Source organism: Zosterops lateralis, assembly GCF_965231275.1.
Source record: "Zosterops lateralis genome assembly, chromosome: 10".
NCBI lineage: Eukaryota > Metazoa > Chordata > Aves > Passeriformes > Zosteropidae > Zosterops > Zosterops lateralis.
In genome coordinates this window covers 16706527-16722971 of record NC_139770.1, presented here as the reverse complement: position 1 = coordinate 16722971, position 16445 = coordinate 16706527, and the positions used below count along the sequence as shown (strand labels likewise).

The 16445-nt window shown below is 39.9% G+C and overlaps 1 protein-coding gene across 1 annotated transcript in view; it reads left to right on the top strand.

Moving 5' to 3' along the window:
* The window catches only part of NYAP2 (neuronal tyrosine-phosphorylated phosphoinositide-3-kinase adaptor 2), a gene marked incomplete at its 3' end in the record, with an annotated part of 132821 nt that extends 118936 nt beyond the window's left edge, over positions 1-13885 (top strand). Inside the window, exon 7 of the mRNA XM_083868621.1 lies at positions 13658-13885. Within this exon, the coding sequence (XP_083724747.1) occupies positions 13658-13885 (228 nt within the window). The remainder of the gene's footprint in view (positions 1-13657) is intronic.
* Positions 13886-16445: the final 2560 nt, after the last annotated feature.

The following is a 16445-nucleotide window of genomic DNA, read 5'->3' as shown; positions in this document are numbered from 1 at the left end:
TTATGGGGACAGATGCTGCAGCCAACACAGCACAATCAAGATGGTTGTTCCCTGGAATTTAAGGTACCCTCCAGAGCCCCTGGAATGTGAGGTACCCTCCAGAATGCCTGGAAATTGATGGCAACTGTGTGTCTCTGGAGCCTGAGTGCTTGAATGTGGAGGCAACAGCCAAGCATGGCCTCTGCACTCGGACCTTTCCTTTGAGAGTCAGACTTGAGCACGAGTGTACAGAGTGGGACCCACAGGAACTAGTAACTAATATTTCCAATAAAACACTTATGCAGGTCAACGACAGAGAGAGATACAGCCTTGAAAGTCTTATGCCACCACTGATCAGCTGTGCCTGAGCTGTGATTCTTGCAGCTCATTGAATCAGTGAGACCACTGTGTGTACTGCTTGCTAAAAAAATTGAAAATTATCTGGAAGTTCTCCATCTCATTCTTAGCTGCTCTTACAGCACTGTACATGATTCTACTAAAAATAGGTAACAACTAATGATTAAACAAATATATAATGTTATTTGTGTGAAATAATTTCCATCCAAACATCAATAAGTTGTCTATAAAATAATTTAATTTGGTAGCATTGGTAGCATTCCTTCCTCTTCAGGGAATCTCTCTTTAAGGCATATGTAATAAATTTACTTGTTCTCTTCTAAAACTTGTAAATTCACTTCAAAACTTGTTCTGAGACTTTTGTATGCAAACAATTAGTTTTGCCACAGTCCCAGAACAATAGCACTTGCTAAGTTTATTTCAAATGGTCCTGCAACCACTCTTGAAGAAATTGTGCCTTGGTTAAAAATTTATTTTAAAAAAGCCCAGAAGCATGCAATTTCCTTTTTCCCCACCCCCTTTTCTGTGTGTATTTATGTTTAACTCAGGGCAAGAATTTTATAATATTCTTAAAGGAAAAGATAGAAATAAAAAAATGGCATGAATTCATGAAAGCATGGGTTTATATATAGGCATTCTCTGTAAATGAACCAAACATTCTGTATCCTAGGTAGAACAACCTTATTTGTCTGCTCATACGCATTTCAGTTTCCTCCATGCGCTCCCACTCGTCCTCTTTTTCTGAGCTGTTTTGTGCCATGTTTCTGTTGGAGCTGCGTGTGCCTGATGCATAAAACACGACACGGGGCAGCCAGGTTGTCCCCACTGTCTGCAGAGTCACAACCATCCAGGCTTTGTTCTCATGGCTGTCACCACCCCACCAGACTCTCTTGGTGTTTGTGTAGCCTTATACAGTATATTGCACTGACTGTACCTGTATAGAATCTTGTCTGTATACTGTATGCACATAAATATGTATATTCACTCATGTATGTATGTATAGGATGTTTCTCTATCTCTGTATATGTACGTGTGTTTGTTCATAGTCTTTCACTAGAAATGTGTGGCTATTCATATACATTAAGTGTATGCCAATTAAAAAACAAAAAGTATGAATGCCAGCACCCACTTTTGATAAGCTACTTTTATTCTCATTTTGTCTTGTTAAAACAATGAAAATAAAAACATCATGTATTTTAAATGAGAACTTTAAAAGATTATTCTTTTTACTAATTTTAAGGTCTCCAGTTTTTCAGATCCAAAATGGCAAATATATTGGTGTTTCTCCTGACAGTTTTCTGTAGGTAAAAAAAATTTGGAAATAGCTCAGTTGGCGCAGTTTTGGCTGTCTGTATCTTATGCAGATCAAGTGCTCCAAGGTTTACAAATGCCCTAAAACAGCTGGACTCTTATGCTGCAGATCCCAGCTCTATTCACATGAGGAACTTGCTGTCAGTCTAGGGGTGACTCACATCCATAACATCTTACATGAATAGATACTGGATATAGAAGGGCCTGAGGCTGGAAAGAAAGTTTCTCCAGTGCAGGTGAGCATTAGGAATGGACAAAAATACTCAACTTTATAAGTGGATTTTACAGGAGCATTACAGACTATTTGTCAGACCTCTTACCCTTTACAGTTCACAGTAACCTATAATTGCCAATTGATTAAGCATTCATTGAAACAGCTAACAATCATTTATTAGCCCTTTGTAAAATGAATCACCACACATCTGTATGTAGGCTCAGTTATCTGCCCTTGAGGCAGCAAAGCACTGGCTTATCTTAAATAGTAAAATATTTCTGTTAGTCAGGAGGGTGACAGATACACTTTTTCCAGTTGAGCATGTGTTTAGGTTATCCATTGAATTGAAGCTTAAATGATAATCATCTGTGTTTCTCTATGAGACCTATGAGTGATAAATGTTCTCCCTTTACAGTTAATTTTATCATTTTACTAGTTTGTCCAGCTGGACCAGTCTCAGCATGCAATAAATTACTGCAGCAGTGTGGCAGCAGCTACTCAGAAAAATCTCAGAAAACAAGTCTTTATGCAGGAAATACTGAGAACCTTGTACGGTGATGGTAACACTCTAAGGAAGACCCTTCACTCCAACTAAAATTGCATAATAGAAAATCCTTTTCATTTTTAATTTGAAGTTACAGAGTTAAATTGTGACCTCACACACATCAACAGCAAATTTCCATTTTACTCCTAAGCTATAACAAGAATGTCCAAGGAATGCTTTCCCTTAACAAAACATAGGCTGGAGAAAGGACTTATTCTACTAATTAAGGCAGGAGTTTATGGGCCAGTGGCCTGATCTTAAGCCTTTACAAGTCAGTGGCAGTTAGTGGACTCTTGGATTCACTTGGCCCTTATGTTATTTTACAGTCTGGAAAAGCACATTTGCTATCTGGTGTTTCAGATCAGAGTTGTATAATTCACAATAGAAAATAATAAAAATTAGGAAAGACAATGGCAACTTGAATTTTTAAAATTAACATTTGTCAGATCGTGGGTCTTGGCACCAAACTTTAAAACATAATTGGAGAAAAGAAGCATGTTTTTACTGTTTGAGTTTGTTTGCTTATGTTACAGGTGATATGTGTCTATCTATAGGTTAACACGCAGCTCAATGTTTTCTTTGTGCTGCATTGTCATTAGCCATTCCTTTTAAGCTGGATATTTAAATTTCCCTCCTGCTCTGGTGATCTGAATTTGAGCACAGCCCATGATGCTGGCATAGGCTAAGCTGAGCTTGCCAGGTCACTCCACGCTTGAGGAGGTTGTTGCTCCTGATTTAGTGTGTTAGTGCTGATTCACACACTCTGTCAGCCAACACCATCCCCTCAGAGATTCTTTTAAACAGAAAACAGAAGTAAAGTACAGGGAATCTCTGAACCCAATGAATCCCATTTTCTAAAGCACATGGATGCCAGGCTGAGTCTCTTGCTGTATCTCAGCCATTCTGTGTGCCAGGAAATCACGTCTATATTAGATGTGAGTACTGAATAGTTTAGCCATTCCTGATGTATTCAAAATTGCATGATGTTGCTGTGAGGTAACATCAGATGTGGTATCTCATACCGAGGCAAGTTCTTACATCTTTGTATTCATCAGAAACTCTCAGTATGGTTTATAACTTCAACAACTGTTGTTTAACTGCACTTCAAATTGGAGTTAGAAGTAAATGATTAATGAAGATTAAGTCTTTTAATGATGTTTTTGCACATTTTTACAAGGAAGTTGTAACCACCTACAAGATTATGATCATCTCCGAACATTCAGTGTTGGTTTTTAGTCATGTTTTCCTGAACATTTCCCCTCCATACAATCAGTACAATATTTGAGAAATGGCATTTACTCTAAGAAAATTATCTTTCGCTCAGTTTCACTATCAAAAATGAGGAACTGTAAGAGCATATTTCAAAATTTCTCATAAGTAAAGCAACTTTAAAGTAAAGCAGCTTTCAGTACAGAGGCATTTTCACTCCATACATTATTTTGCTAATTTTATATTTCTTTATTTTTAAAATTTTTTTGGCCATTTTCTTGAAAGTGCTAGAGAAATATAAAGACTTAGGAGCTTTGCTGGTAAACTGGTGTGGTGAAGTTCTCACCTGTAGCAGCAATAACAGTTAGTTAAATCTTGGGTTCAAGTATGACTTCAATAGAAATAGTGCTGAAGGTCATGTGCTTTTTTTATAGTTTGGAAACAATGAGGTCCAATAAAATGGGGAAACTAATGGAATTTGTTGTGTCCCCACATGTCACATTTTTGTAACTTCAGTACAGGTTTCAATGTCCTCTTTCTTGCAGTTCTTAGGTCTTCCAAAGTTATGGTCTTGTTTCCGTTCACTTTCATTCTCAGTTTTTGGGCCTTTCTTGGTCCGAGCAGTATCCAGAGTATTCACCCTGCTGCCTTCAGGTCCCTTGTACATTAGAGCTTTTGCAACCCACAGGGACTCTGTGGATCCGGAGGAGGAAAGGACCTTGCCCAGCAGCTCTCACTGCTCCACACCACCTCTCAGTGCAGAGAGGGGGGATGTTCATCTCCAAATGAGATTTAGAATCTGGCTGTTTTTCAAAGCTGCCATGACTGAGAGTAATATTAGCTGCAGGTGGGTTGTACTGTAGGCAGGGCCACCCAGACGTGGGCAGGGCAGTGGCCACTGGGGTCACAGCCCAAACCACTCTGCTGTGCAAAGTCTGGGTCATGAGCAATTGTGGCCACAGAGCAGCACCTTCCAGCAAGGGGAAATGCTGGAGAGAATGGGTTAGTAACCCCCAAAGAAATCTGGGACATGAGAGTGTTACCCTGCAGCTGCTGCACTGCAAAATGCAGTACACAGGAGATGTCTGCGTAACTGAACTGTGGCAAAGTGTCTGTCCTTTGTCCCTCCTGTGATTGACCTAATACAATATTGTATTTTCCTATCTATTTTACAGTGAATGACAGGAAGGATAATGGTGGGTTGCTTGAGTTCTGCATTTATTCCTTAGTGAAGGCATAGATGAAATTTTGATTTTTAATAAGTGAGCTCAATAGGAATGCACTTTGTGATGATCCACTGAGATGCATGAGATGACTTTCCACAGTATCCCAAATATCAGTGAATTTACAGGCTCTTGTTTTGAAAGCATTTACAGAGTATGATCAAGTATGATCATTTTGGACAGTTGTTTGGTGTTAAAAAAAATAGATGAAAAGGATATGTTTCCAAATAAGATAATAATGCAGTGCCAGAAAGATCTATAGCTAGACTGACTGCCAGTATGAAAATGGAAAGCAGAACAGTGAATTTGTAACCTGAAGTTTGCTTTATTAGTAGCCTCAGCAAAAATCTGAGGGCTACTGGAAAACTTGAGGCATTGGAGTATGTGCACGGCTGGTTCTGACTAAAGTAACTGTGACATTCAGTAATTGAAAGCAATGAATCATGAAACTGGAGGTCTGGAACCAGAGGTGCTGAAGGTTTACTGATCACTTGCTAATTTAATTTTAGGATAAGTATTAATTGCTCATAATCTTGAATCTTTGGGAGTTCCTGGAGTTCCAAATAATCTTGTCCGTCATTTTGAAATGGTGGATTAGTCAGGCCATAGAGAGCAACACAATGTAGTCAAGTCTTTTAGTGACTTCAAAGTTTGAAAAAAGGTGTCCAGAGTTCTTTTACTGTACTGTATAATGTAATTACATTGAGTGATAGTGTAGTTTTTCCAGGGATTCTAGTTTTACAGTTTTTACAGGCCCCCTTGTTTTCATTTTTTTTCTGTAGTAGTATCATTGAAATAATACATTTCTAGGAGTTTAGAAATTCAAAATAATGTAAATCAAAACCTTAAACACACCAATTCAAATGTTATAAGAGCCCTAAAATGTGTTGCATATGCTGTTTCATAGGTTTAAATAGCAGGTGTCAGTGACTGCTTTTAATGTTAAATATATACAGGGTAACATTACAAAGTGTTCACTCCTACATATTTTGTTGAAATGAAAACTAGTGTGATGAGGAAATTCTTTCCTGTGTTCTTAGATGGAAAGTAGAGATTGATCTTGTGTCACTTGAAAAGAAGAATTTGTGGAAGGTCAGAAAGGGCAGATTGTGTAGTGCTTAACACCTTGTGTGTGCACTTGTGCTTGTGATGCAACTACGTAAATGCACAGGATCATTCTAATGTGACTGCTGGCGTCAGAGGAAAGCTTCTAGAAAACACTTGAGGCACTCCTAGGGAGGAATTTGCAGTTCTGCCATCCACTGTCCCCAGGGAGCCTTCCCAGGCACTCCAAACTGCATGGAGAGTGTCTGCTTTCACAGCTCACCTTGCACACCCTGCGTGTTCCTGAACAGACTGTTACTTTTAATGACCTTTGTATTATTAATCAACTGTTGTTTTGAATTTGACAGTAACAGGAGGATGGGTTAGCAGTACCGAGCTGTATGAACAAGTAACTATCCTGGGCCAAATTTTGCTGTCTTTCATGGCAATATTCCTCCAAAATACCCCTGTCAGAGAGAGGGGAATGACTGCAAATTTAGCCCGTAGTTCCATTCTGACTTACTGACTTTTGCAGCCATTGGAAGTAACATTCAACAGCAGTGCAATGGTTATAGCTCACAGTTAGCAAAAGAAATCTTTTTCAAAGTAACTTTCCAAGTGCTCCTCTAAAGTATTTTAAAAGTTGTTTTTACTGAGGTTATTTTTACTGTTTGTTTAAAAAAAACGATAGTCAAATTCTTGGACCCACGAGGTCAGACGGTAAATTCCTTTTGTCTTCAAATGGGTGAGGATCTCTGCTCAGATTTTCTGAAACCTGATTCTGGCTGAACTCCCTCCTGCCTTGGACAACTCCCCTTTTGGGAACATGTGCAAAGAGGACCTGCACGTCAAGCCGAGTATCAGATAGCGAAGTCACTGTTGCTGCCCAACATAGCCCTCCGGCGCTTGCCCTGGGCACAGGACTGCCTTCTAGGAGTGGGATTTCACACCTTCCTTCCCAGTGGAAACACCTCACCCAGCCAAGGGGCTGGGAGCCATCTGCACCAGAGAAAGTGACATCAAGAGTTTCAGTGGGAAACAGAGTTTGGAAACTCCTGTCTGAGAACAGGCGTGAGGGAGGGAGTACCTTTTCCTCCCAGAGGATGGTAAGTGGCTTTCAGAAAGCCTTTCTTCTTCACTTACTGCAGCCTGCCAAAACAAACCAGCATGCTTGTCTCTGCTGAATGATTGTAGCACTGCACACAGATTGCACTGCTAGAGACCACTGCTTACAGATCCAGGAGACATTGCTAATAATCTCCTCCTGCTGCCTTTTTTATTCCAATGGATTTTGTGTTAGTTTAAGATCACTTTGTTACAGCCTCACTTCAGCTGTTGGGCTTTTATTTTTTCTGTGTTATGCAGTTTTGACAAGGAAAAGGATATTTATATATGACATCCATGTTGTGTGATGTAGTTTTCCCCATTCTTCAAAAGTCAGTTCCTCTTCTCATCCAGCAGGAGAGGGAGATGCTCACGAGGGCCAGAAGCAAACAGCATCTTCCTCAGCCCCATAACCTATGGAATTTCAGCACAATAAGCAGGAACCTACTCTACTAGGAAAAAAATTATGGATACACAACTGAATCATGGGGCTCTCCTATTGCCCAGAACTCTTGATTTCACATCAAATAAACCAACAGCATTAAAACAAGGCAAGCAAAGGATTTAACAGCCAAGATGCCATGAGAAGAAACAGCTGAAGGGGATATGGTATTGTCTAAAGCCCTCATGTAAGCTATACTGGAAGATATTTTTTTAGGTCATTAAAAGTTCATACACCACAACAGAATACCCAGACCTGTCCAGAGCATGAGATATCATGTGGTCACTTCAAATGTTAGAAAGGGTTCCTCAAAAATGAATTAAAATTGTCAACATTTTCAAACATAGTGACTACTGATAGAGCTGTGTACAGTATTTCAGGTATTTCTTCTCCCACATGGCACTTTTAGCAGCACATATTTTCACGGGCACTCGTGAAAAAGTTATAGCGCACCTTCAATGACAGGATTCCTGAAACACCTCTTAGCACTGGGAATTAGCATGGCTTTATCCTCATACCACACTTCACCCCAGTGGCCTGACACTGGAGGAGCAGAATTGCTCCTGGCACTTGCTCTCCTCTTGTCTCCTGCCTGTCCAGTGTTCAGGGCTAAGGTTACCTGGGGCTTGGCTTGAGACAAGGGGATGTGTGTGGGACTTACGTAGCACAAAATGTCTTTTTACTAAGAGACAGCATTATCCATCCATGTATTTATGTAGCTATTTATTTAACACATGAATAAATAAATTTTTTTCACAGCTAACGAAGAGAGTCCCAGGCCTGGTGCTGAGGATGTTTCACTCTGTATTTTTACTTCTGCTCACTGATTTTTCTTTTCACAGCCCTCATGTTTTTCATTTCGAAAAGTTATGCTACATGGGATCATTTGGTTTATATGTAACTTACAGGTATCAAAATGTCTTTTTTCAGAGTCATTCATGTGTTCAGGAATTGCACAGCCCTGCTTGGGGCTTGTCCTGATGCACTTTGCCTGGTGCTCCTGATAGCAAGCATCCAGTTCCTGAAGGGCCCAAGAGTCTGACTTCATAGCATGGATGTTCATCCACAAAAAGATACAAGATATTTTCTATACCTGGTGAACACAGCTGGCCTGTGTGTAAAGTTGTGTCCATCAGTAGCTGCTTAATTGTATTTTTAGATAGCATTTTATTCTTTTTCTATCTGTAACTATGACTCTCTCTGCCAAACCAAACTATCCTGCTTGGTTAAGAGCAAGGAAAGAAGCATGCTCATTTATATTTCTCTTTCTTGCTTCAAACAGCCATGTTTGAGCAGTTTAGTGGATGTGCTGGTGCAGTGTCTCAGCACAGTGAGGGCCAGCAGTGTCCAGCAGTCAGAGCTGGGTTGCCCAGGGCCAGGCAGACACAGGACCAGGGCAATGGAAAACAAAGAGTCTGCTATGATACTACGGGCTTCCTGGCAGTGTCAGTCACTGTTCTGAGTTTTCCCTGGGATTATGTGCTTTTCCCAGTAAGTTCTGATGTGGCAGGGAGCTATGGCATGTACTGACCTCTGGCTCCAAGTCCTGGCCTCTAAGAGCAATTGAACTGGACGTGTTCTGCCCATCAAATCTCTGCTCCAAGACATCTCTGTGGTCTAGCTCAGGGCAATCTAATTTAAGCAATACATGTATTTGGAAACCATTGGGACTGCTAATTACCTTTCTGGAATAATATGAAATTTCAAACTAATGAGATATGAGGTCAGGTCCACTGCTAATATAGGCACACACAAAAACATACCATTTTCACTTTGCAGACAAGGGAACTACTTTGTCTAGCTTGTTTCTTTTACCTTCATAAAGCATTAAAACAGCCACCAGAAGGGATCTTTTTTTTTTTTTTTTCCACTTTGAAAGATTTTAGTTTTGCATTGTTTTGAGGATATGTAAAGTTGTTTTATCTTAGCTGAAGATGGGTTTATAATATTACTTCTTGTTCCATGGCAGTACCAACACAGAACCCAAGAGTTTATAAAACATCTTAATAATATTTACTTCCAATGATTTGGAAATAAAAAATATCAGAAAACTGAGAGAAAATAGTGAAAGTAAGATGGCAACATAGACGGGTTTCTTCTAAAGATTGCAAAGAAGTTGGTGATTAAAACTGTATGGAAAAGCTCCATTTTGCATAGTGGAAGGAGTTTCTCACTTTTTATTGTTGATGTTCAAGTTTGGCACAAGCATTTGGTTTGAAGAAGATTTTTGAATGAAAACTAGAGACTGATGACTAATCAAAGGGTGAGTGTGTTTACCAAGAACTTGTCAGACATCCTGGTTTACTCTTGCACTCAGTCACATTCCTGCACATCCGACTATCACACAGCTTTTACTGCCTGCTTAGGAACAAGGAATTGAGCCTACTTCCAAAGCCTCCTTGGTGAATGACCAAACTTCTAGGCCTTTGCCTGGTGTTTTTCTTCATTCTCTTGCGCTATCTGATCTAAAATTAAAATTTTATAAAAGATGTCTTGTACCTTGAATAACCTAATGAGTAAAAATACCTTCAAAACAAAAATTGATGTGCAATCAGCAAATTTTGTAATCCAAAGGGTATTATGGGACATAGTACCTGATACACATCCTGGAGTCACCAGGAGGTCCCTTCTTGCAATCCTAACTTTAGTTCCTGGCTCCTTCTTCCCTCTTCGGGCTTTGGGCCAATATTCTTTGGTCAGAACCAACTTTTCCTCTCCTGTGTTCTGTCTTCCTGGCTGTTACCTCCAGTGCTGATGCATTTTGTGCCTGTCTGTGTACATCCACATCTGCAGCCAAGCTCTGACATGCTGCAGTATGTGCACCATTCCTCAAGCACGATGGGATCTTTCCCAGGAGAGCTGTATAGCTGCAAAACATTTTGAATGCTCTACTTTTTTCCATAAATTAGATTGTAACATCATTATTTTTTGTGCTTCTCACACTGAACAAATCCCTTGTTATGATATAGCAGGGATATTAACAGCCTGGTGCATGACCAGAGGAGCAGGCTAAAGCCAGAAAGGAGGGAGGATGTGAAAAAAAATTAGTGCTGGAACTAAGTGTGAATGCCATCAGTTCAGTCACTGGGAGGATTAGGCCTAGGACTGCAGTGTTAAACACATTAGCTTTAAACACCTCAGTAGCCCTACTGAAGTCATAGAGGGTTTTTACTGTGATTAAACATCTGGGTTGAGTCCTGGCCTGTGAGCCTCAGTGTCTGTTATTTGTCTAGGACACAATGAAAATTTACTTAACACTCTGGGACTTCAAATCATCAACATGGTTATTGTCATGTCTGTAGTGCATTGACCTGCAGTGAGGATTTCCTCTCAGGTCTGTCCCACAGCTTCCAGTGGCCACGAACTAATATTCCTAATATTTTTATTTTGGTGCACTTAAACAACTGGGCAAAACCATATTTAAAAAACAACAACAACAACAACAACAACAACAATAACAACAACAAAAAACCACCTTTAGTATTCAGGCTTATTTTAAAGGTTTTTTTCCCCCCAGGCCTTTTGACATCATATGTGTTCACTTGGTGTATTTTAGCAAAAGACTTTGCCCATCCCAGTTCTACATGTTTCTCCTGCACAGACCATTACTGAATGCAGTTCCAAGAGAGAATTGTGCCAAGTGGACAGTACACCTAAGATGCTGATAGGAAGGGCTTAGCCATCAAACAAAAATAGAATTAAAAAAATCCCAAGTAGACTTGAAAATCTATGTCTTGGAAGGTGGGAAAATTCAAATTCTTCACAGTAAATGATTCACTAACCATAACAAAATACGGTGGCCAGTATAAAAAAAAAAAATACTTTGGAGCTGCCTACTCTCTGGTTTATTTTAGGTGCTGTTTTGCAGGGGGTGGCAGAGTGTCTGTGTAACTGATACTTTCTACAACTCCATTTCTATCTTTGGGAAGTTGCAACTGGCATGTTAGAAACCAACATGTTAGAAATCAAATCAGTGCTGCTTCTGTCCCCTTGAATAGGTCCTTGGCTGCAGGAGATGAGTAGCACAAGGCACGGTGTTGGCACTGCACTGTGTGTGCACAGTGGCGAGCGGGGCTGGCACGGATGTGACACTCTCACGGGGCTGTGGTGGGTGCTGCTTGTGACACTGGGTGGCTGGAGCACACCACGTGCAGTGGGGATTGGCACTGGCACATGCTCTGCCTGGGACTGATGGGCTGTAAAAGAGAAGGTATTTCCCGGTGCCTACGAGAGGAAATCCGTGCTCAAGCGTTGTCGTCAAGCCCGGCACGGACACTGCTGTGCTGGTGAATATTTGTGTAATTAATTGCGCGCAGACTGTTGTCCCTGTCCTTCCCCATGTAGGAGGACCCAGCCAAGCTGAAGACTCTGCTGTGTAAGTACTGACCCACCACTGGTGAACAGAGCAGCAGGAAATCTGGGTCAGGCAGAGGCTCTCCAAAGATCTGTGGAGTGGAGGCAAGGGGTGGGAGGGGAGCATCTCCAGTTCAGACAGGGAGTTTGGGACCAAGCCTGGGCACCCAAAGAGAGAAAGTCTTATGGCCATGGAAGATGCTGTGCCTCATGCCCACCTGCACCACAGTGAACATTATATCACGCCTGAAATGAAAGATAAGTATTCAATTAAAGAACAGGCACAGCAGAATTCATAAAGAAATGGCTCAGCCATTCAGGAGGACACATTGCAGATAAGTTACCTGTAATTCAAAAATTCATAAAATTCATAAAAATCATTACCTGTAATTCATAATTCAAGAGCAAAATCCATATTATTATGGTTTAGGCTTGTTTTACTCAGAGTACTATCTATTGTATAAGGTAAGCATGGTTTTGTGATAAAATTATTTTATCCTGGTTTGCCCCCTTTTTTTTTTTTTTTTTTTACAAAAAATACTGACATTTCTGTATTCTATTTTCTGTTTGAGTACATCATTTTTATTACTTTTTCCAGTAGGCTTTCTTAAATTTATTCTTTTTGCTTTGTTTTCTGCTATGAATCTGAACATTTGCTTAATCTATTTCAGTAAATGCTAAATATGCTTCAAGCTGAACACAAAAACTACTGAGATCCAAGGAAGTTTCTATAGAGGATCCTAGGCAAACCAGGCCCAAGTTCCAGGCCCATGCTTGGCATTTTAAGATTTGTGAATTAAAGGCATATGCATTAATAAATGTATTCAAATACTCTTAATAATAAAGATAAATTTCCTTCATGAACCACAAATTCTGCCAAAATATTGCTGTACATGTTCATTTTCATAACAAGAGCAGAGATGTACCTGAACAGCCCCTGTGAATGTATTGTGTGTATTTACTTACACACAGATCTTCAATTCTGGGGAAATAAATGTGGGGACACTCAAGACATCACTTCAAATTCGCAAAGTAAATGCTCAGAGGAAGTTTCCTGAGCTGCAGGTATACAGTGGTATCCAAAACCAATGACCCCTTTCAGAAGAGTTTACTATTAGTGATTTCTCTTCCAGTCTAAAGCCTCTGAAGACACATTTTCAATTGTGAACTCCCCACTGAACTCAAATGAAGTCACATTCTCAGCTTCAGAGGGGCTGTGACATGTACTTACAGCTAAACATATGCTAACCTCCCCTTTTGGATCAGGATCACATTTTCCAGTATTCCACATGCATGAAAACGTGGAGTTTCTTAACTCTTGGTGCCTTCCAGCTAATGAAATATCACAGAGTAGGATAGGTTAATCTATATCATTTGCATGGAGTTCATTAAATCATTTTAATAAAATTTAGCGGTTATATTTAGCTTGATACTCAGAAATGTTAACACCCTGCTTTTAATGTGACAGATTGGATTTGGAAAGCAATATAAAACATGGGTTTCAGTGTGTAGAATTTTTTATTTCCACAGCTTAAGGATGTTGTTAAGATCCATGTGCCTTTTTAAGATCTATTCTATCATTTAAAATCCAACAATGTGAGATAGCCAAAACAGTTTATCTTTATTAGATTTTAGTGCTCTGGATCTTCTATTACTCTTTTTTTCCTTAAAGAAGTAATTAAAAGTAAAGACTTACTCTGTTTCTGTTGTTGGCATAGATTTTTATTCATAAAATCAGAGTGTTTCAAATAAGAATAAGCTAACTTTGCAAAGAAAAATCGTATTTAATCTATGACCAAAACAGTTATTTGGGTTTTCTTCACTCTTTTTTCCCCCCCCACCCCTTCTTTTCTTCCTCCATCCACCTCCCCCAACAGGTGACGTGCATGCAGTGGTTGCAAGGGGACCATACGATGCTGGACATGATTGAAAAAAAGCGTTGCCTCTGCAAAGAGATCAAAGCTCGACAGAAATCAGAGAAAGGACTCTGCAAACAGGACAGCATGCCTATTTTGCCAAGTTGGAAAAAGAATGCCGGGACCAAGAAATACAGCCCTCCTCCTTATTCCAAACAACAAACTGTTTTCTGGGACACTGCAATTTGACAGATCTGTGGAGGATGCCCTCTCCACTGTGTGGCACCAAGGACAGGTAGCCTGCTTTCTTTCAAAGGCAAAGGCTCTAACCTAAGACTTACCTACAGGTGGTGAGCTTCCTAGGAAAAAACACACTGGTACAGTTCTCACCTGTCAATCAAGAGAGAGATTTAAGTTTCCGACTGGATTAAGGCATACATATTATCCAGGATTTTTTTGGATCCAGAAGATATCAAAATGTAAATATTCCACCAATATATTGAAAAACACCCAAACTAATACACTGTTTAAATATATAAATATATATATATATATAAATTCAAAAATTTATGGAGAATTTTACTATATAATGTTACTGTTATACTGTTTTATTACCTATTTTCTATGTTCTATCCTACTGCTCACCCCCACCCCCACTGCCACCTTTTCATTTCTCTGACCTGCCTAGATGTGGCCTCTGTACAAAAGCATGTGGTTGTACGTGTTGTTGGAGAGGACGATGTGCAAAACAACTCAGTGCTAGGGCTGTAGAAGATAACTAGAGTTGTACTTGTTAGATGTCCTTAGCTTGGGGGGTGGGATGGACAAAGGAGAGAGTTCTGGTGGGAAACAGCAAACCTGCAAGCACCAAAAATACAAGAGCTCAGTGCGGGTGCCCAAGTTGCATTTAAAATAGTCATTGTTCTGCATCTGTTTTCCCGTCATGGTAACCAGATAAATTGTCCTTGGTTTTATATGAACCAGTTATTAAAATGATTTGGCCGAGGAGCTAAATTTTCTGCAGCAAAGCCTGGGACAGAATCTCTTCCTTGATGACGTTCCATTGATTAGCAGAGACCATGGTTCACTGTGACTAAGCATTGTGCAGCCCTTGGCAGAGAGAGCCAGTCGCTCAGCGAGTTGAGGCCGTGCCACCGCAGCCGCCGTCCCTGTCCACATCCAACGATGGTCCAGATAATAAAGGCAACAAAATATGTTTACATGTTTATTATTTTTAAATCCAGCAGCACATCCTTACTTACGCTGTGTCAGATTTCCCCATGTTGTTTCTGTGGGCTGGATTTCAGACTCCTTGAAAGGCTGTTGGGAAATCCCTCTTGATTTCATGCGGTTTTGAAGCAGAAGCCCACATAACGTGTTCTCCCAGCTATGCCATTTCTTCTTCCTGGCTGCTTCTGGAATTGGCTTGCAATCCTGTATTATGTTACACTCATTATAACAGAATATTATGTCATGACCAAAGAATTATGACCTCCTGGTTTTAACGGGAGAAAGAGATGGCTTATACTGATTATGAGGGTGAAATCTGTGCAGTGAAATATCTTCCAAAAGGATCTGTTGAGGACGAGGGAAACTTGTACTGCGGTGGAATAGGGGGGAAAAAAGATCTATGACATATATTTTGTATATTAAAATTTCTATCTATGTGTCTGAAGTTTGGTAGTACAAAATTCCCTCTTTAAAACAATCATTTTAATGTTATATTCGCCAAGAAGAAAAGGTGTGTTGTTTGAAACTTCTTGTTATATTGGCTTTTCTTTAAAATTATATTGACAGCATTGCCACAGCTGTAATTGCTGATCAAAAAAGACCAAAAATAACAAATTTTAGAAGGTTTTTGTAATCTATATTGCTGAAGTTTGAGTTTCAGTAAGGTTTTATCAGTAGTATTTTCTTTTCAGGCTCTAAAATAAAGTTTTTAAATATTTTATAACTAATTAACTAATGTATATTTTGATGTCCAAACTGAGATTTCTGTAAAAGATGAAGTGTGTGTTTATATGTGTGTATGTATATTAGCATTACTGTATATGTATATATGCATATGTGTACACACATATACATGTATATATGCATGTATCTATATATACCCATAGATGTGTGCATACGTATATCCACATACGTTAAATATTGGTGTGTTATGATTATACAAAGACTGGAATAGGTACAGTGTTGAAATGCAGATTTGAAGACCCCCTCACAGCCAAAATGTTAGAAGACATGAGAAAAACCTGGAAGCTGTGAGGGAATCTTTGAACCCGTTACATCCAAAAGACACCAACTGTTTATTCTGCTTATTCTCTTTTTTTTTAAGAAAGAAAATGGCAGAAGAAAAACTCCAGAGATCTCGCAAAGTTCCCGAATCTGCTGGAAAGAAGACAACTTGTTGGTCATGAGGAATCTGTTGAGATAACAGGTTCATTATTCAGCAAGTGTTCACGCTTTGTCTTCCTTGTAATGTGGCAAGAGAAGAATTTTCCATATCCATGTGTGAAATACTTAGCCCAGCCCTTTCCCCCAGCTGCACAAAGCCACTGGTGACAAAACGCAAGCTGGCGCTCAGTCAGCTCTGCCAATCCTTTTCCTCACTGGTTTCCTCCTGGAGCAGCTCCTTTAACGGCGCGCTGCCAGAGCGTGGCTGGCAGCACGGGCCCTGGGCACACCTGCTGGGGGAAGGCAGTGTCAGTGTGAACACTTCTGTGCTTGGTAGTGTTTGTTCATATCGTGTCCTTTCCATATCCAGACGTAATAGGAATAATGATCAGGGAATTGAAGCATTCTTGTCCGA